Genomic DNA, 21,535 nt, shown 5'->3' with positions numbered 1-21,535 from the left:
TCCTTTAAAAGTCAAGCATCCCAACTGAATTTTCCTCAATAGCATCCTGTTACAATAAAACAAGCACACCTAAGAACAGAAAACTAGCTGTCACGCAGGTTTTTAGCCTAGTCCTTTCTATGTGAGGGAATAGCTTTGTATGAAAGGGAATTCAATCACGGGAATCCCTACCTGAAATAGTCACAGATTTATTAACTCAGTATCAGACCTGTGTTAAGCTTCTATTAAGATAAGAGATGTTATTGACATGCCATTATTCAGTTTCCATATTCCATTGTCTAAGTGTCAGATCAAGTATAAACTGAAATGTACATACAGGCATGGCATTGTTAAGGGTGTTGTTGTACACACAGGCTCTGAGGGTGTAATCAGCCAGACAATTTTCAAAAAGTTGCAGTGACTCAGCCACTTTTTCATGGAAGTCTTCTACAGATTTGTTTGCACTTGCAAAGTAGAGATAATCAGAATACAATCTGAAAAGGAAATATAAAGAGGGGACATGTAATTGAAGTCAAAGCACATCATAAGGACAATGCTGGATCAGGCTCAAGGCCCATCCAATCCAGCATTCCTGTTTCACACAGTGTCCCACCATCCCACCATCCATGTGCCGCTGAGAAGCCCACAAGTGACAGGTAAAGGCATGCCCTCTCTCTTGCTGTTGCTCCCCTACAACTGGTATTTGGAGGCATCTTACCTCTGAGGCTAGAGGTGGTGTATAGCCACCGGACTAGTAGCCACTGATAAACATATCCTCCATGAATTTGTCTAAGCCCCTTTTAAAGCCATCCAAGCTAGCAGCCAACACCACTTCCCATGGCAGAGAATTCCATAAATTATGCTCTGTGTGAAGAAGTACTTCATTTTATTGGTCCTAAAATTCCCAGTCTTCAGCTTCATGGGATTATCCCTGGTTCCAGTGTTGTGAGAGAGGGAGAAAAATGTCTCTCTGTCCACTCTCTCTACTCCATGCATAATTTTATACACCTCTATCATGTCTCCTCATAGTCACCTCTTTTCCAAACTAAAAAGCCCCAGATGCTGTAGCCTTGCCACATAAGGAAGGTGCTCCAGGCCCCTGATCATCTTGGTTGCCCCCTTCTGCAGCTTTTCCAGTTCTACAATGTCCTTTTTAAGATACAATGACCAGAACTGCACCCAGTACATTAAATGTGGCTGCACCACAGACTTGTATAAGGGCATTATAATATTAGCATTTTTATTATCAAGCCCTTCCTAATGATCCTTAGCATGGAATTTGCCTTTTTCACAGCTGCCACGCACTGAGTTGATACTTTCAACATGCTGTCCCCCACAACCCCAAGATCTCTCCCCTGGTCAGTCACTGACAGCTTAAAGCCCCATCAGAATATATGTGAAGTTGTGTTTTTTGCCCCTATATGCATCACTTTACACTTGTTAACACTGAACTGCATCTGCCATTTTGTCGCCCACTCAACCAGTTTGGAGAGATCCCTTTGGAATTCCAAAAGAGAAATCTAAATCTATTTTGGATTTCACTACCCTAAATAGTTTGGTATCATCTGCAAATTTGTCCACTTTGCTGCTTACCCCAACTTCTAGATCATTTATGAACAAATTAAAAGAGCACTGATCCCAATAAAGATCCTTGGGGGACCCCACTTCTAACTTCCCTCCATTACGAAAACTGTCCATTTATTTCTACCTCTGTTTCCTGTCTTTTCAACCAGTTACCAATCGACACATTAACCTGTCCCCTTATCCCATGACTGCTAAGTTTACTCAAGAACCTTTGGTGGGGAACTTTGTCAAAAGTCCTTTGGAAGTCCAAGTATACTATATCAACCAGATCACCTTTATACACCTGCCTGCTGACAAAGAACTCCAAAAGGTTAGTGAGGCAAGACTTACCCTTGTAGAAGCCATGCTGGTTCCCCTTCAGCAAGGCCTGTACTTCTATATGTTTAACAATTTTGTCCTTTAGTATGCTTTCTATCAATTTACCTGGTACAGAAGTTAAACTAACCGGCCTGTAATTTCCCAGATAACCCCTGGATCCCTTTTTGAAAACTGGGGTTATATTAGCTACTGTACTTGCCATGCCTCTGGTACAAAGCCTGATTGTATGGATAAGTAACATATTTTTGATAGAAGATAAGCAATTCCACATTAGAGTTCCTTCAGAACTCTTGGGTGGATGCTATCTGGCCCTGGTGATTTGTTAATTTTTAGTTTTTCTAGATAGTTTAGAACATTCTCTTTTGTCACCTCAAATTGACCCAGTTCTTCAACAGCTGGAGAGAGTATATGGTCAGTATTATCTGCTGTGAAGAATTTTTTCTAAACATAAAAAAACAATATTTCCCTGAATGTATTTTAGTGTAAAAAGTAGTGAATTCCGCTAATTTAAGGGGGGGGGGAGAAAAGGAATGAGAGAAACAGCAGAGAGGAGAAGGAAGATAGGTGGTGTGAGGTGGGCACACAGCTATGTGTCATCTATCTAATCTGGCCCACCACCAAATTTTAGTTTGACACCCCCTGGCATAGTGCATTTGCAAGAGAGAGAAAATACAAGCCCCAATATTTATATAGGGGGATCTTTGATGGGGGGAATTCTTGTTGCACCCCCTGTAATTTCCTGCTGAATCCGCTCCTGTGAACTAGATTCAAGGTGAACTAGATATTCACCGTATTCATAATGGGGATGTGAGTGTGAGTGCACTATATATTGTGAAGTGTGTTTGTGTGTGTATATCAGTGAGGGGTCCATTTTAAAATCTTGTCTCTGGGCCCATTCCAACCTTGCTATGCCCCTGCTTCTCATGCTGCAAAATACACATCTGCTTTCACTAAATGTGAAAAAGCACCCATTTGAGTATGATGCAGCTGAAAGTCAAATGCTGATTTTAATATAATAGTAATATATTATCTATATATTTATTTCTCCTAGGCATACCTGTCACTAATCCCATGTATGGCAGCTCTCGCAAGATTTTGCAAGCAGCTGCCAGACTAGCAAAGGGTGCAGAGAAAGAATATGGTGGCCACTGCCAGGTTGGAAAACGCCTGCTGCCGGGCTGGCCAGGAAGGAGAGTGCCCGCCACTGGACCGGCAGACAGGGAAGGTGAGCACCCGCTGCTGGGCAGGGAGGGAAAGCGCCCGCTGCCAAGCCAGCAGGCAGGGAAGGAGAGCGCCCGCCGCCTGGTGGGGAGGGAAAGTGCCTGCCGCCAGGCCAGTGGGTGGGAAAGGAGAGCACCATCTCTAGGCTGGCAGGCAGGGAAGGAGAGTGCCTGCTGCTGGGCCAACCGGCAGGGAGGGAAAGAACCTGCTAGCCGGCGGGGAAGGAGAGCACCCGCCCCCCGGGCCAGCCAGCAGGGAAAGAGGCCAGGAGGAGGAGGAGGACGAAGGAGGTGGTGGCAGTCTGGCCTGGCCCTGACTTAGGCACCGGAGGAGGTGGTGGCGGGCCAACCTGGCCCGGCTGCCCGTCCACCCGCCGGGAGGAGGGGGTGGGGGGCTGTCTTTCCGGCTGGCCCACAAGCCATAAAGCGTGGGATGGGGGGGGGAGAAGAAGTGGGCCGGCCCCCCGGCCTGTCAGAAAGCACAGGGAGGGGGTGAGAAGTGAGGGGGGGAGTGGCCGACCAGAAAGCTGGGCATGCCGGCGTGCGGGGGGGGGGGATAGCAGTGGTGGCTGGGTTGGCAGGAGGCGCAGATGCTCTGGACCCGGCCCAGCTAGTTACAAATATTTAACTTATACTTGGGTTAAGTAATTCCAACTTACAAGTCTATATTCTTATTCTTATATATTCATATAAGGCTATATTCAACATATACTCAAGTACAGTGGTCCCTCTACTTACGAAATTAATCCGTTCCGAATGCACATTTGTAAGTCGAAAAATTCGTAAGTCGAAAAGCGGTTTCCCATAGGAATGCATTGGGAACGGATTAATGCGTTCCGGAGCCTAGAAAAAAAGACCCAGACCCCCAGTAAGGCTTGCAAACTGCACAGGAACATTTCTTTTCAAGAATAAACAGGCAGTAAACAGGCAGGCAAGTCAAGGAAACCGCATGTAAAATTTGTAAGTCGAGGAAACCCCATCTAAAAATTTGTAAGTCGAGGAAACCGCATCTAAAACCGGATCTAAAACTGCCGTTTGTAACTCGAAAAATACTTATGTCGAGTAGTTTGCAAGTCGAGGGACCACTGTATTAATATTAACTGTACCTATTCTATGAAAAGCTCCACATTTCTTCTCATCTTTCTCTGTTCCATACCATCAAGGCTGCTCTTGCCAATGATGTTTGCCTTGCCAAACACAAGCACCAGCATTTAGATTCTAATTAGATTCCTGACCGGTCTGCTGCTTTTGCAAGCACTTCTTTTCCACTATCCTCTACCAATCCTCCCTCTCTATTCCTTGCTGTTGTGGTCAACTTAGCGTTCTTATCTCTCCAGCTCTTCGGAAAAGCCTCATGGGACCTAGTTCTTGGTCCCATACTTTTCCTTCCTACTTACTGACTTCCTCTGTGTGTTTGTGTATTCTTGTGGCTTCTGCTACCATCTTTGTACTAATGGCTCCCACATCTACTATGCTACCATGATCTCAAATCCACACTATTTTCCAAGCCACTTCTCTTTCCTACTTTGCCCCTCATCACCTACCTTTTCAAACAAAACCTTTTTTCTTCTCCATACCATGTTGCTTGGCTCTCACCTACGCCACTCCAATACTCATTGGTGAATCCAAAATCTCTTTCTCCATGCCTGTCCTATTTGTGTACTGTAAGCCCTCTAGACATGCAACTGCAAGAAGACCATGTTCTGAACAGCACCGATCATACTGTTGACTCTAATTGCATGTTAAGTAATAGCTGTGGTTATAACAGCATTGGCAAACAGGCAGAAGCACTGCAAAACTGGGACCTTCTGTAATAACATTTCCAGCAGGAGCAAGACTGTACTGAAAAGTGTGAACATTAACCTTTGGCTAAATAGCACATAAAATCAATCTAGATGCATTGTACATTACTAGAAGACTGCAGCCAAGAAATGGTTAATTCCAATCAAAACATGAAAGTCAGTCTTCCCATTTCACTGTCTAAATCTTCTTGGCCATCATCGCATTAAATGGACTGCCAGATCACAATGCCCCAGTAACTTACATAAGAACATGGGCCCTGTTGGATCAGGCCCAAGGCCCATTAAGTCCCAGCATCCTGTTTCACACAGTGGCCCACCAGATGCCTCTGGGAAGCCCACAGGTAAGAGGTGGGTGAGGGTATGCCCTCTTTCCTGCTGTAACTTCCCTGCAATTGACATTTAGAGACATCAAAGGCAATTTTTGATTCTCTCCCCTTCCCACAAAAGCCCTTTTCATTGCCAGGAACATATCCCTGAGTGTTGTGCAACCCTCAGGGACATATTTCTGGCAACGAAAAGGGCTTTTGTGGGGAATGGAGCAAAACTTGCCTCCCTACACAAAGCACTTGTGCAGCTCTTGCTCCATGCTCATAGGTCTGCATATCATGTCAGCCATTAATAGTAACTTTCTACAGCCTACAGAAGTTGGGAAATGGTTTAAATAACCATTTATATTCATTTTGTTTCAAAATCATGCTATTTATGGAAAAGACTGTCAACTGGGGGGGGGACCCCACAATTTGATAGTAGGATTGTTTTGCATTTTAATCTATCCTCATATTAACCTTAATTAAAAAGAGTGTATAAAGGACAAAGAAAAAGAAAGTAGGTTTCAGGCAGACCCTTGCTTTTCCCCTTGAAAATGAGCTTTTAAAAATTTCTTTCACGTAATTGCTCCATGGCTCTATTAATGTTAAATGGAGGAAAATAACAATGTGTAGCAGATATGTCAGATCAGCTAGAGGTGGGATAGGTGACCTCTATCCTATTATACCTCTATATGATGCGTTAGAACAGTGACAGAGCAAGGTATCGTGATGTGCAAATGGAAGGCTTTGGCTGTAAGTTTAATGTAAGCAAACAGGGAAATATGCCACTCCCAGATTATATTTTACCAACAATAAACAGGCACTGAATTTTTTGCTACGCTTAATAGGTTGCTGCCATAGGCAGCTACCTGTTTTACTGTGCATTAAATAGTTGGTCAGGAAACTGGAAGTTATGAGAAAAACAGGAAGGAGGGAGTCAGCCAATTCATTAAATGAGGCACTTTGTAATATAAGCATATTTTCCCCACATTCCCTGCAGAAATGTGTGTGCATTGTGTTTAAGACCATCATGGTTCACTAATGGCACATTACCAAAAAGATCCAAGGAAGATGAAGTGTGTAGTGTTCTTCTTGAGTAGCACAAATACAAGCTAAAAGCTCTTGCTACCTCATTTACAGGATGAAAAGAAAGGGTCTGGGAAACTGAGCCAGGAGGATGACTTACAAATGCATTCTGCTTTATTTAGATGCCTCTCCCTTGCCAACAACATTTATAGAACCATTATAGAACTCTATGGATCAAAATGACTGAAAACATTTGATACCATTGACTATGGTATCCTTTTGGATATGGCAGAGTTGGGTATAGAAAGCACTGCTTGGAGGTAGTTCCCCTCCTACCTCAAGGCCCGTTCTCAAAAGGTGGTGGGGGATTACTGCTCAACACCTTGGCAATTATGCTTCAAGTTGCACATGTTTCCATTCTTCCCCTTATGCTGTTTAACTTTTACATGAAAGTGCTGGGAAAAGTTATCTGGAGATTTGGCCTGAGGTGTCATCAATATGCAGATGATGCTCAGTTGTACCTCTCTTTTTCATCAGATGTAGTGAGGCAGTGACTGTCCTGAATCAATGCCTGGATGCAGTAATAGACTGGAATGGTGAGACTCAATCCAGACAAGACAGAAGTACTGCTGATCGGTGGTTCCTCTTCCCAGGTGAATGATGTTCAGCCTATTCTCGATGGGATTGCACGCCTCCTGAAGGACCAGATTTGCCCTGCTAACTGGGCAAAGAGGCACCTTTTACCGTGGTGATTCTCTTTATTTAGCAGGGGGAGAGTAACTGGCCCTATCCACCCCCAGCACAGTACTTCCAGTGACTGTTGCTGGTGTGTGTCTTATGTTTCTTTTTAGAATGTGAGCCCTTTGGGGACAGGGAGCCATCTTATTTGTTTTATTTCTCTTTGTAAACCACCCTGAGCCATTTTTGGAAGGGCGGTATAGAAATCGAATTAATAATAATAATAAATAATAATAATAATTTGCAGTTTGGGGGTGTTCACTGATCCAGCACTGTCACTAGAGGTTCAAGTGACCTCTGCAGCTCAGAGTGCCTTTTAATCAGCTTTAGCTGATACATCAACTTTTAATCACCTTACCTGGACAGAGATAACTTTGATAATGACAAACCATGAATCCACTCTCATTTGCTACCAGAGAATCTACACTCAGAACACCTCCGAAACACCAAAAGCCACCCATGAGGGTGGTTGGTACCCTCTGTGCACTACACCACCATTCGCTCTGGGCCACCCCAGCGCCCCCCAAGTGCAGTTATGGGGCTGCTGAAACCTCCATTACTGCCTATGGAGAAAAACCTTAAAGACGCGTAAACTTCAACAGATCACCAAAAAATCAGCCCTTTGCCCAATTCCTTTGAAATAATTCTGGTAGCTTCCTTGCCCCCATAGGGCACTACCACCCACCACACTCCACTCTGGGCCACCCCTTTCCCACCAACGTGAAGTGATACATTTGCTGAAACCTCAATTATTCCCTATAGGAGGAATAAAAAAATGAAAAATAAACTTCCAAAATTCACAAATAATCACAGGAGTCTCCAATTGCTTTGCTGTTTGGTGAGTGGTAAGCACCCCTGGGTGCCTACCACCCACCCCAGTTTTTTGCCCCTAGGTACTCCACATAGGGAATAATGGGCAATAATAATAATAATTTCAAAAATTCATTAAAAATCGTAGGAGTGTCCGATTGCTTTGGGGTCTGGGTGCCTACCACCCAATGGGTGCCAACCACCCAACCCAGTTTTGGAGGCTCAAACAGCTTCAAACTGGTTTGAAATGAACCAGGCTCAGCAGGTCAAACCCAATGCCTGGTTCGGTTCAAATTTGAACTGTCCCTATTGGCCAGTCTGAATGTTTACATGTCACAGTGAGGGGAACGGGAGAAGGAACATGAAATCTTGCAAGAGTCCGTAGCCCATCCCCAATCTCTTCCTAGGTACAATTTTATCAGGAAACATCTAAACAGGGCCCATGTCTGGATACTTAGAAAGGGACAGAAGTTATAATTTCTCAACCAAAATAATGATAGTCTCTATAGCTCAGTGGTGGAGCACATCTGTTGCATGGAAAAGGCCCTAGGTTTAATCTCTAGAATCTCCACAAGGGAGTGGGAAAGACCTCTGTCTAAAGACCCAGGAGAGCTGCTGTCAGTCAGTATAGACAATAGTGAGCTAGACTGATCTATGGTCTGAAGGAGTTTAAGACAGTTTTCTGGAGTCCTACAAGCTATTAATCATCAAAAGTGTTACTGCTCCATCATCTGCCTCTAAGTATGGTCTTAACCTTTTTGCTGTTACCAATGAAAATAATACTGAAGAGTCATAGAGACAAACTGTTCATTCTAGCAATAAAGTAGACTTGCTCCTAAATACTACAGTGGCACTAATCCTAATCAGACAATGGTAATATGATCATTACACAGAAATAGGTAATGGGACAAGCCATGCTGTGATAGCACGGAAGCCAAATGGGAGATGTGGCCCAAGGCAGGAGGGGAGAAGAACATATCCCTGAAAGGAAAATAATATTAAAATAAAAAAGTCGGACTTGAAATGGCAGGGCACTGAGCAGGGGACTGAACAGAAGACACCCAAGGTTCCTTCCAACTCTGACAATCTATGATTCTATGTATTGTCTGCCACTGCCAACAACTTACGTAGAGCAAACATATTCTTCAATAGGCTTATACATGTCTAGAAAACTAATCACTTCAAGGTAAGAGGATACAACACTTTGCTAAAAAAAAAAACCCAGGTGAAAAGTAAACATTTCAATTGCCCTGTGATTCTTGCAAAGGCAAAAGATGCCTCCACCCGCCTTTACAGTGTCACTTTTTTTTGGTCACAACAGTAAATATAGGAAGGTGAGACCAAGGTGTGTACTGTCAAGGACACTCAAAAGACTATGAAGCTTTAGCATAAATGATTTATATATACTTCTACTCAGTTTTCTAAATTAACTATAATCAAAGGCAACTCACAAACAATAAAACAGCAGTCAATAACAAAATGTTCTGAATGGTTTACGAGATTAAAAACAGCAGTAGCAGTACAATCCTTAAGAAAAACAATAACCTGGAAAAGCCTGCTGAAATAAAAGGGTTTTCACTGCTTGACTAAAAACAAGAAGCAATGTGGCCAGGTGCACCTCTCTTGGGAAACAATTCTAGTGCCACTCATCCACTGTACACCCAGATAAGGGCCTTAGGAGTGAAGTGAGGTTAGCAGACAGGCTCACATGGGCGGAAGCAAACCTTGAGATATTCTGCTCATATACAGCTTTAAAGGTCAAAAATAGGACCTTGAATTGAGCCCAGAAACAAAATGTCAACCTGTGACACTGGTAAAGTGTTGGTGTAACATGATTTGATCTACTGGCTCCAGATACAGCTGAAACTCGGAAAATTAGAATATCGTGCAAAAGTCCATTAATTTCAGTAATGCAAATTAAAAGGTGAAACTGATATATGAGACAGACGCATTACATGCAAAGCGAGATAAGTCAAGCCTTAATTTGTTATAATTGTGATGATCATGGTGTACAGCTCATGAAAACCCCAAATCCACAATCTCAGAAAATTAGAATATTACATGGAACCAATAAGACAAGGATTGTAGAATAGAACAATATCAGACCTCTGAAAAGTATACAGTGTACTGTGCTTGACTGGCCAGCAAACTCGCCTGACCTGACCCCATAGAGAATCTATGGGGCATTGCCAAGAGAAGGATGAGAGACATGAGACCAAACAATGTAGAATTGCTGAAGGCCGCTAATGAAGCATCCTGGTCTTCCATAATACCTCATCAGTGCCACAGGCTGATAGCATCCATGCCACGCCGCATTGAGGCAGTAATTGCTGCAAAAGGGGCCCAAACTAAGTACTGAATACATATGCATGCTTATACTTTTCAGAGGTCCGATATTGTTCTATTCTTCAATCCTTGTCTTCTTGGTTCCATGTAATATTCTAATTTTCTGAGATTGTCGATTTGGAGTTTTCATGAGCTGTACGCCATGATCATCACAATTATAACAAATTAAGGCTTGACTTATCTCGCTTTGCATGTAATGCGTCTGTCTCATATATCAGTTTCACCTTTTAATTTGCATTACTGAAATTAATGGACTTTTGCACGATATTCTAATTTTCCGAGTTTCACCTGTATATTCAGATTCAGATTAAGTTTATTACAGTCCGAGATTAAAAAACCTGGCTCCAGATAAAAATTTGGCAGCAGCAATCTTGAACCAACTGAAGCTTCCAGACTGTCTTCAAGGTAGGCCCATGTAGAATGCAAACTAACTAAAGTCAATCATAAAGAAAACAATGCTAGCAATCAGATCTTCCTTACCTCCGATTCATAGGACAGATGAGAACTGACAGCCTATATGTATCAGTATACTAGGAATTTTAGAGTTAGTATTAAGATTATTCCTAATATCCACAGAGGCTAAACTTGAATTCTGATTTTCTGTGACATTCTCTAGCTTTGGAGACACCATGCATATTCTTTGTGAACAGGGGGATAAATTATTCTGTTTCCGATCCTTGCTTAGAGCAAGCCAGAATCTGTAGCAATGTAACAATTCTAGCCATTACCAAAATTAGGATATGAAGCTGGGGCACAAGCACTTGAAAAGTATCTAGTAACTACAGATGGTACAAGACTATTGACAGTGACTGACCACCACAGCATGTTTTGTCAATACTGAAAGAGCTTCACTGGCTACCAGTTCATTTCCAGGCTCAATTCAAGGTTCTGGTTTTGGCCTTTAAAAATGCTAACTGGCTTGGGACCTGGATATCCTGTCACCTTCTCTCTCATGAACCTGTCTGACAGTTAAGATGTCCATTTGAGGCCTCTTTCAGTGTCTCTAACTCCAAAGGTTTGACAGGTGGCTACTGGAGAGAGATAATCTTCTCCATGGTGGTATGCATTGTGGGCTTCATGAAGGCCGGGCAATGAGTCCTGGCTTTAGATCAATGGTGGCACGAATCCTCTCCATGGTGGCAACTATGGAACACCCTCTTTAAGCATATCAACCTAGAGCGAGGTTATCTCTTAGGCATCAGGAAAACTCCACCCTACTCTCTTGGGCTCTTAATGGCATTTGTTTGATTTTATTTTATCCTGGTTTCTCTCTCCTTTTAAAATTGGGTACTAAAGTACCCAATCTTTAAAATCTTTTTTTTAATGCTGCTGTTTGTCTCTTTGTTTTTCCTCTCTTGTTTGGGAAGCCTTCGCCCTGCCTGCCCTCCTGTGTGAATGGCTCCATTGTTTTAATTCTGTTAGATCTGAATGCACTGCAAAACAAGTTACATTTTCAAACACTGTAATTAGAATTCAAAAGTTTGATAACTGAAAATAAAGCTGTAAATATAAATATAGAGCTTTCCAGAGAATTAACTTTGGTGCCAATCACATCCTAGTAAAAAAAGGTAAATTCAGTGAGGTGTTAACAGGCATTTCAAAGTTTAGACATACTGGTTGCTAACCTTTCAACAGGATCCCTAAGCATAATAATCAGCTTTGCATTTGGCTGGAAGGCATGGATGAAGTCCTGTATTAAAAATGGAGGCTCCCCGTCTGTACTGTTGTCATAGAAGAAAATCCAAGCATTGTTGTCCCACATTGTTGAAGCACTGGCCTCTCCTAGAAATGACAGAGACTGCACATTGTTATCTTTTATTCCACAGAACTGGACCTGAGCACAGTTATAAAGATTAAGCAGGATCAGAAAATTAAATTCAAATTTCTAGGCAAGATTAAGAGATTTTCGCATCTATTGGTACCATTAAAAAAGTAGTAACTAATGTTGTTAAGTGGCTTTTATAAGAGTTGATTGAAATGTGGGCTCTGAAAATGTGTTTAATTTGAAGAGGAATGTCTATGTCCATAAAGCAACAAATTTACACCCTAGTTTCATTTTTTTCTTTCCCTTGTATATGTGTAAATAATTCAATGCTTTTAAAGGACTCTGACTACCATACATTTCATTTATTTAGGAGAACTCTCTCTTAGCCCTGATTTCTTTTATTTTACTCTTATACTTTTTATTCAATTTTCACAACACAAAAGGACAAACACAAATGATACAAACACTCAGCCCTGATTTCTTTTATTGACTAGCATGAAAGGCTGCAGACCTTATTACATCAACTGTTCAGTCAAGTTTTGCTACTGTTGCTAACAAACAAAACATTCATGCCTTTCTTCTGGTTGTGCCCAATAAACACTATATCCTGCATATCCTAACCCTCTGTAGATATAATATTAATGTAAAACTGCTGTTGGGAACACTCCCCTCCCATATACAACAATATATACAACAGTGCCTCAGATTCTTGAGCCACTTATGGAATTTAATGTTCAATAAAGAAAGATGAAAGGGCAAGGAGTTACTACAGCATAGTATAGTGCCTGCTCCTCTGACTCTGCCAAGTATAATTATAACTATAAGGGAAATATACAATAGAATTATAACCCAATAAAACCTTCTCTCTCTCTCTCAAACCCTGAACAGAATTTGTGCTGTCTAAATTAGCACAGTATCTGGTCAGTTCATTTCTGTGTGCCATTGCAACACCCATGCAGGATGTTAGATTCAAGGTAGCACAGATGGCCAGAGGAGTGTGTTCATGTACTGTATCCTTTTCTAGAACCTCATATCAGGAATTTGGATGTTTATTTTGTGGTAGCTTATGTTTGGCCATCAACTCTTCAAAACAGGTTGACTAGTAAAACAACATGAATTCTGCTCTCTACTAGGTCCAAGTAATGTGTGTGGGGTTTTGTTTTTTACTGTGGCAGTCCAAACTACTCTTCCTACTGGTTTTAGCATCTCCCTCTTTCACATCACAATTCTGGTTTAATGGTTGTGAGGAGAACGCTGCATTCAGCCCATGATAAATGAACCACTGCTACATCTATATATCAAATTACAACAGCACAGATCAAAATATACCCATTTTTCATATAAGCTAAAAGCATATAACATATGATTAAACTGTCTACTTTCATTAGAGAATGGATGTGCAATGTCCTTATCCTGTGATTAATGGAATAAAATCATGTTGTGCTTTCATAAAACATTTAGGTGGATTTATCATAATAATGATCATAAATAAATAAACCCTGCCTAGAAGGCCTTGAGCTGCAAATGCAGTGTTTTGTGTATAGTGCCTCCAAAACATCCACTGCTTCATCTGACAAAATATAATTATAACCCAATAAAGATTTGATCCAGAGATGCTTTTGATTGGAAAACTACAGCGCCTGATAAAGTTAGAGGAATGTTTATAGTTTTTATTATATCTCCCCTTTTTAATCATCTGAAGTTGAAAATAGCTCCCAAAGTGAATTCTTGATTTTCATATATACCACAGATGCAGTCTCAGCTAAATTGTATTTTTAACAAGGTAATTTTTTCACCCTTATAATGAGCATATTAATTCAGACTTTTTGCTCCTGTAAACCTGATGAAGAAGAGGCAATGTAAACATTTTTCGGGGGAAAATTTTACTTCCCTGAAAGCCTGTAGCAGCAAAAGCAACAACAAATCTTGTGGTACCTTAAACACTAATAAACTTATTGTAGAATCAGCTTTCATAGACTGCAGTCCACTTCGTCAGATGCATTAAATAAAATTATCAGTAAGTGTGTGTCTGTGTGTGTGCGTGTGCGCACACACACACACATATCCAGGGGGGAAATGAAAGCATGGAAATGTGAAAGGTCTAGGTTCCTGACAAGTTTAAAAGTATACATGATAAGCATGGTGACAATTCACAATGTGATAACCACCTCTTAGCAATGCGAAGTTAATTAAATCTACAATGTGATAAAGCCATTAAAGTTGCAGTGATGGTGTCAAAACCTATTACAGAGTCTAATTCAGCTGATCCATGCTCTCATTTCTGATAGTTGTCTATTGAAGAATAGTCACTTTCGGATCTGCAGCATTTTTCCTGTTATTGTTATTAAAAGCATTTCTACTGGTTTTCAGCAAAAAAAGAAAAGGAAAAAAAAGAAGTATCAGTGGTTTACACAGCAAAATAAAAAATAATAAAGATGATGATGATTCACTACCTTTAGGTTAACAACCTAAAAAACCCAACAAACTTACAAAGGATACACCATCATAGCCACTGGAGGAAGGTTATATTGGGCTGATAGGGACAGTTGCTCTCCCACAACTGAATACAAGACAACCACCACTTTTAAAGGTGTCCCTTTGCTTATAAGGACTTCACTCCACACACCTGATGAAGTTGACTGTAGTCCACAAAAGCTGATACTACAATAAATGTGTTAGTCTTGAAGGTGACATAAGACTCTCTAATGTTTTCCCTGAAAGCTGTAACAGAAGGCAAATGATTAAACAAAAAAGCACACTGCCAATCTGAATGAGTGTTTTCCCCACTAGAAGACAGTGATCGACAAGCAGAGTAAGGAAACACTACTGCTTCCCTTGAAGTGCTGCAGACTAGCACAGCTTTGCTGTTCATGAGAGGCAATTTCTGCCAATCTCCTCTGCCCCCAGAAGTGCTCTCTGTAATCTGGCTGTGCAAACCACTGGGATCTACTTCTGGTCCTCAAGGAGAGCTTCTGGGGAAAGCGGAAAGTTACAAAAATGGCTCCACCTACGGCCACGTGTGGTGTTACTGCAGGTCACAACAGCAGTGCCTTCACAGCACAAGCACTTCATTCGGAGTACTAGTGCTTCCTTAGTCTGCAGCAACCCTTGATCCTAAAAGCCCCCAAAGAGCATTTTGGGCACAATATTGGCCAATGGAAAAAGCAGCAAGCTCTTATTTGATCATATCAATATGATTAGGACTAGTAGCTTCTGGATTTAGGAAGTCAGCCTATATCAGGCCACACTGGAAGTTTTCTTAGGCAATTGCAGCTTACACTTTCCCTCCCAGGTAGGAAAGCCCTATTTTGTGCAGAAACCTAAGTCTGTCTCATTTCTTACACCTGGTGGCCTATGTCTATAGATGCCACTTTTCAAAGCTCCAGTGTCTTACAGCAACACAGCAAGCAGAAGTTTAGCAAGGGAAACTTTCACTCATCACTGCATTTTCATGCCAGACAGGGCTTTCCAGGGGCATATGTGAAATCTGAGCAGAAGGTTTCTGGCGTTCTTTCTGTTCTCTTGCAACTAAGCCGGACAAGCCCCAAAACAACACAGAGCTGCTGCTGAATACATTCTGAGTGCGCAACAGATTTAAGAGCAGCTTCTCCTATAGATGACCCCCTGCCCATTCAGATCACTGGAAGAGGTTTGCTTTGCATTCTATCATTTACGTGTTTACACTAAAGCAGGCCTGCACTACATAAGGCCCGGGGGCCAGATCCGGCCCACGGGGACTTTTTTGCTGGCTCCCAGAAAGGAATATCCTGCAGCAAGAGCAGGAGCCATAAAAGAGCTCTTGGCCTTTCCAACTGAGCGGCAGCAGCTCAATGCAGCTGGACACTTGAGACCAGATGTCCCCTACTCCCCGAATAAAGCCTACTGACAACAATCCTCTGCCATCTCACTTTTATTAATATTTTAAATTTTAATGTAGTAATTAACGTGCATTAAGTTGACCTTGGCCCCATGTAGCAAGTCATGGTTGGTTCCAGCCCACTGGGGCATTTGAGTTGTGCACCCCTGCACTAAAGGAAGTGCAAACTAGGACCCTCTCTGTTATGGCACCCACTTTGTGGAACTCCTTCAGGAGCAAATAGTGAGGGGCAACCAGGATTTCTACAAGCAAGTGAAAGATTTTTATTTACAGAATGTTTTGCCAAATTCTGCTGAGCATGTCCATTTTGTTTTCATTCTCATGCTTATTTGATATACCATATATACTAGTTTTATATTATGGGTCAAGCTGCATTGTATATAGAAGGGTATATTGTTGGGAAAGGTAACTAATCCATTTTATGAATAAATAAGGTGAACTTTTAAATGTAAACTATTCACACTGAAAAACATAAGCAAAAACTTTAAAGGTACTTAAAGCTCTTCTTTCAAGCAGAAATATTTTCATTACTGCCTGAAGACAAATTTGTATAAGGCTGACAAGCTTGCACTGTACAAGGATATCAGTGAATTCTTACACTGCACAGGTAACTACAAAAGTTGTTACAGAAAGTCTAGTGCCATCACCATATACCCCATAAGCAGAAGTTTATGTACCAATGATGATGTTGTTCATCATCTTATTATAGCCTTTTGAACTGTCTCCCTGCAGCAAACTCTGAATCTGATGGGCAGCCAAGTCAAAGAGATCCAGGTAATCTTCCACAGGGTAGCGATCATGAAATCCATCCCTCAGACGAATTATCCCTGAAACAAGTATGAAAAGGGAAGTGAGAAGGAACCTGAAAACAGTCAGCAGTTTTAAACTGGAGCAGTCTACTGATCTGTACTTTAGATGAATGGAAGACTCTGCCCAAAGAGCATAATGAAAAATAAGAACTAAATGAAAGGCAGCTCAACAGCTTTCTATATAAACTGCTGCCGAGGAAACTGGTACTGTATATCATAATGTATGAACATGCATATGCGAGTACAAATCATGAAGCAGGCAGCTATGTTTGTTACACACAAACCATTAGTGCTTACTTGGACATAATATAGTGTGTGTGTGTAGGGGGTGGTTTTGTTGTTGTGGTTATATGAACAAGCATGGCCACTTGGTAATAGGTCCCCTCACGGGCAACCTTGGCAAGAGAGCTGCAGGATCAGTAGTGTTAAATGGTGATTGCCATAATCCAGAAACAATTAGACTGTAATGAAGATCCAATAAGGTATTTTCCTGGAAGATTCTAATTAAAAAAAATTATTATACTGAAGGATGGTCCTCTCATTAGGCTGCAAAGTGCAAGAAAACCATAAGCCCAGGAAAGCCTGCCTAGCATTCTCTACATTTAGTACAGTTCCATGGCTCAGTCTCCATGGAAATAAACAAATAAGGAAGCAAGAATAATTGCCTTGTTGAGATACATGCATTCAGATGTCTTTACACATGTACATGCTGTGTAAATGACTATACAATCTTTCACTTTAGAAGTGAACCCAGGTACAGTTCCAGGAGTGTAGTGAGGCTGGTGGCAGCCTGTATGAGGCCACGGCCCCCTAACCTCGCCCCCCACATCTGACATCAAACGCAGGGGCCCGGCTAGCCACGCCCCCACATCTGATGTCAGATGCGGGGAACGTGGTCTCCTTCCAAAATGGGGCCCCATTTGGAAGGGAGATCAGCCTGTGCTGCATTGGGCAGCATGGGCTGGAGCGACTCTCCCTGCCTTAAAGGCAAGAAGAGCTGTTCCAGCCACACTGCCAATGCAGCGTGGGCTGATCTCTCCCCTAAAAGGGGCTGCGTGGCCCTGTTTGGGAGGGAGACTGATCAGCCCCGCTGCATTGGCAGCGAGACCAGGAGCTGCTCTCCCTGCCTTTAAGGCAGGGAGAGTCACTCCAGTCGCGCTGCCAATGAAGCGCGGGCCGATTTTGGCTCCAAATGGGGCCATGGGGCCTCGTTTGGGACCGAAATAACAGCCATGTGTCTGACGTCAGACACGGGGGACGTGTCTGGGGCCGCGCTCGCAACCCGATTGGTGGCAGCCCAGGTTCTTTGAACCCATTCACCCGATGCTGCTCCACCCCTGTACAGGTCCCTTGAAATGCAAAATACAGATAGGACATTTATGTGGTCAACAGAAGAAGTGAATAACTCTACTCCTATACAGATCTGTACACATGTTCACTGTACATGCACTGAACATGACAATGAAAGGACTAACAGAATGTACAAAATTAAGGCCTGGAAATCTATCCAACAGAATTCTGTACAAATATATAGCTGAATTAAATGGAAATTCCATGGACCACTGTGGATTTTTGATGAAACAGGATATTTACCAGAAACTGTCAAGGTCTCTATTGTGTCAGAGTGTGGTGTGCTATTCAGAGGCTTCTAGGGCCTGGTGTATGCTGATATGTAATTCCAAGGCTGCTGCATCTGTGGTGACCTGAACAGTGTTGTTGGGCTTTATAGTCACCCAAGAAGATGAGGAGCACTTTATTATCTGAGAAGACTGCAATCCACACAATGGATCTGAAAGCTCCTGTATATAAGCATTCTATAACCTATATGTCTTGGATAGATTGTCCCTGCCACTCCCTTTCTTATAACTCTACAGGAAGGACCCAATTTGTGATGTGAATGGCACAAGTACCAAGACCTCTAGGGCTTGACATGCAGCAGTGATGTCATCAATAAACAATACACTTCAAAAGGGCCTAGCAGAGGTCTCTGGACAGGTTTAGAGTGACATAGCACGGTGGGGAATCCAAAGTGCATCTAGACAGAGAATGCTTTGTAATGTGCATATTTCAACTACTCTCAGCTCATATGAATATAATTATATCTGCTAACAGAAGATGATGGCTTCCTTTATTTGACAGAACTCTTGATAGCATGACTTGCTTATCCTTCAGGAGATAGGAAGCCAACTTATACCAAAAGCCATCTAGCACAGTATTGTCTACAGTTAATAAAAGTGACTCTCCAGGATTTCAGGGATAGAATCTGGGACTTTTTGCATGCAAAGCAGATGGTCTACCATTGAACTGCAATCCATAAGGTTGGTTTTGGGGGATTCCAACATATTGCTGCAAATAACTTGTTATGTCTGCATCCCACCCTTCCTTCAGAGCATCATATATAGTATATCTAGTTAATCTCCTGATTTTCTTTTATTGAGATATGGAACATTATCTAGTGCTTTACCCATTTACCACATTTCACCCTTCTTTTGTTTCCTAGAGCTTGAATAGAAATACCAGAGATGAGCTGAATCTGAAAAGCTGAGGATTCCTGTTCAAGCCAATTTTCTGTTGAGCTCCTGGATAACAAATGAAACCCGTATGTATGTATGTATGTATGTATGTATGTATGGCAGAAAGAGCAAAAGTATGAACAATCAGGATGGATCTATGCCCATTACAAAAATATTCCTCTGTCAGGGATATAAAACTTAGTCTCCTAGCTCATCTACAGCCTTAGCAAATATCCAAAAGAGGTTCAAATCCACAGGGACTCAGCTGTTCCCTTGTGTGTTGGGACATACAAACAAGAACCAGACTGAGATGCCAACACAGCAGGGAAGAAAGAAAAGAAACGTTAGTGTTCGGTAACAAGCAATGAAAATACTGTATCTCAATTGCTTTGAAATCAGCTTTTCTCAAGTTCTTAATTCTTGCATGTTTTGAAAGCAAAACACAAAAATGCTTTGCAATCTCTAAAATCCTTTTTTAAAAACCCATCAAAAGAAGAATAGGAAGCTCACTTCCTTCATAGAGACATGGATTTAGAATGCTTTGCTATGAAAAGTTCACTTTTTTATTCAGAAACTAACCATGTGTCACACGTATCTTGCTTCCAGTAAAGAGGACACAGTAGACAGGACTTGGATACCAACTAGTTGCTTCTTTATTTTTGGATTCTTCCTTATAACTTTTGTGTCCTTTCTCTTTTGTCTCTTCCCTCTGTTCTGCTCTTTCCTGTTTAAACCCTTTTCTATAGGACCCTCTAGGGACAAACTTCTGAAAAACAAACTGGAAAGGGGCTACTGCTGAGAGGATACAAGAGTTCTAATGTAATTTGAAAAGAAAAGGAAAGGAAAAAAGCTTGGGGAGGCGGAATTTAGAACAAGGGCACACATTGGTGGGGAAAGTGGTCTGGGGTGATTTCAAATGGAGAAATAAAAGGCGTGCACACTGTCACTTCTTTTTAGAATGGAGAGGTACATACTTTGCTGTTTCTCTGCTCTAAATTACCTGTTCCTGGAACTGATTATCGTGTGTGTATTTATTTATTTATTTGATTATTTGATTGATTTAATTTATATACCACCCTTCCAAAATGGCTCAGGGCGGTTTACAATTAAAACAAACTACTAAAACAATAAAAAGCTAAAACAAATTAAAAATGCATGTTATGGTGTTACATGCATGTCTTTCATTACTTAATCTCTACTTTTAAACAAGATCAGGCAATATGTTAAGGGGGTGCGATACTGCAGCATACTAAACTGCAACGCATTTACTTGAGTGGCTTGGGACTGACTACCAACAGTCCACAAAGTAGTGAAATGTGATATAGTTTGATGTCAATGTGTCAATATTTTAAGGCAAATATTTTAAATTGTTTCAACATTCATTCCTGCCAAACTGGCACTCTAGCAAAGTAGACATCAAATAGTGTTGCCACTACATTTGTGGATAAGCTCACCATCAGATAAGAACATCGAGAGAGTGAGTGCGTGTGTGTGTGTGTGTGTGTGTGTGTGTGTGTGTGTGTGTGTGTGTGTGTTAGTCAGACTGGGCTGATTATGGCATCAAAATCTGTGATACAATCCCACACAGTTGATGGCTGCATGTGAATAATGCAACCATCTGGGCTGGCTGATCATGTATGTCTTCTCCATACAACTGGCACCCTCCTGCAACTTGCCCCAGTGACATGATTACATGATTCACATGCAGCCTTTGCCCCAGTCTGATGGGATCACACCCCAGAAAAGCAGCTCCCATGTGGCTGCAACTGAGTGTGAAGCATCTAGTTCTATACACAAGCTATTTATGTGATTGCTGGTCTCTATTAGGGACATAGGAAGCTGCCATATACTGAGTAAGACCATTGGTCTATCGAGCTCAGTATTGTCTTCACAGACTGGCAGTGGCATCTCCAAGGTTGCAGGCAGGAATCTCTCTCAGCCCTATCTTGGAGAAGCCAAGGAGGGAACTTGGAACCTTCTGCTCTTCTCAGAGCAGCTCTATCCCCTGAGGGGAATATCTTGCAGTGCTCACACATCAAGTCTCCCATTCAGATGCAACCAGGGCAGACCCTGCTTAGCTAGGGGGACAAGTCATGCTTGCTACCACAAGACCAGCTCTCCTCTCCTGAGGATTCTAGAAGCATTTTCTAGAAGCATTTCAAGAGGTTCCAATTCTGATGCTTAACAGGGTCCAGTAGACACACATGTGGCACAAATTTCAAAAACAGACTTCCAATCATTTATATAAATTATTACACAAACATGAAAATATTCACACATTATTCCATAGCTAAATTTCTAAATACTGTTGCAGATGCATAGCATGCAATGAAGAAAAGGGATTTGGGATTGGAACGATATGCTTCACCAATGGGTGAAGGCAACAGAGGTAGATAAAACCAGGCTAACAAAGCCAAACTAGGTTCTGTCTGCACATGAG

General features: G+C 41.8%; 1 protein-coding gene across 4 annotated transcripts in view; it reads right to left on the bottom strand.

Annotated features, from left to right (window-relative positions):
* Positions 1-21,535, bottom strand: part of CHST15 (carbohydrate sulfotransferase 15) — a 109,829-nt gene that overhangs the window by 3,776 nt on the left and 84,518 nt on the right. For all 4 annotated transcript variants that reach the window (XM_053311547.1, XM_053311546.1, XM_053311548.1 and 1 more), the window contains 3 exons: positions 16,451-16,600; positions 11,757-11,913; positions 317-473 (listed from right to left, as the gene is read on the bottom strand). In XM_053311547.1, the coding sequence (XP_053167522.1) occupies positions 317-473; positions 11,757-11,913; positions 16,451-16,600 (464 nt within the window). The remainder of the gene's footprint in view (positions 1-316; positions 474-11,756; positions 11,914-16,450; positions 16,601-21,535) is intronic.

This window comes from Hemicordylus capensis, chromosome 3 (genome assembly GCF_027244095.1).
Source record: "Hemicordylus capensis ecotype Gifberg chromosome 3, rHemCap1.1.pri, whole genome shotgun sequence".
In the NCBI taxonomy this organism is placed as follows: domain Eukaryota; kingdom Metazoa; phylum Chordata; class Lepidosauria; order Squamata; family Cordylidae; genus Hemicordylus; species Hemicordylus capensis.
The sequence above is the reverse complement of the archived record's forward strand: the minus strand, read 5'-3'. Positions and strand labels throughout refer to the sequence as shown.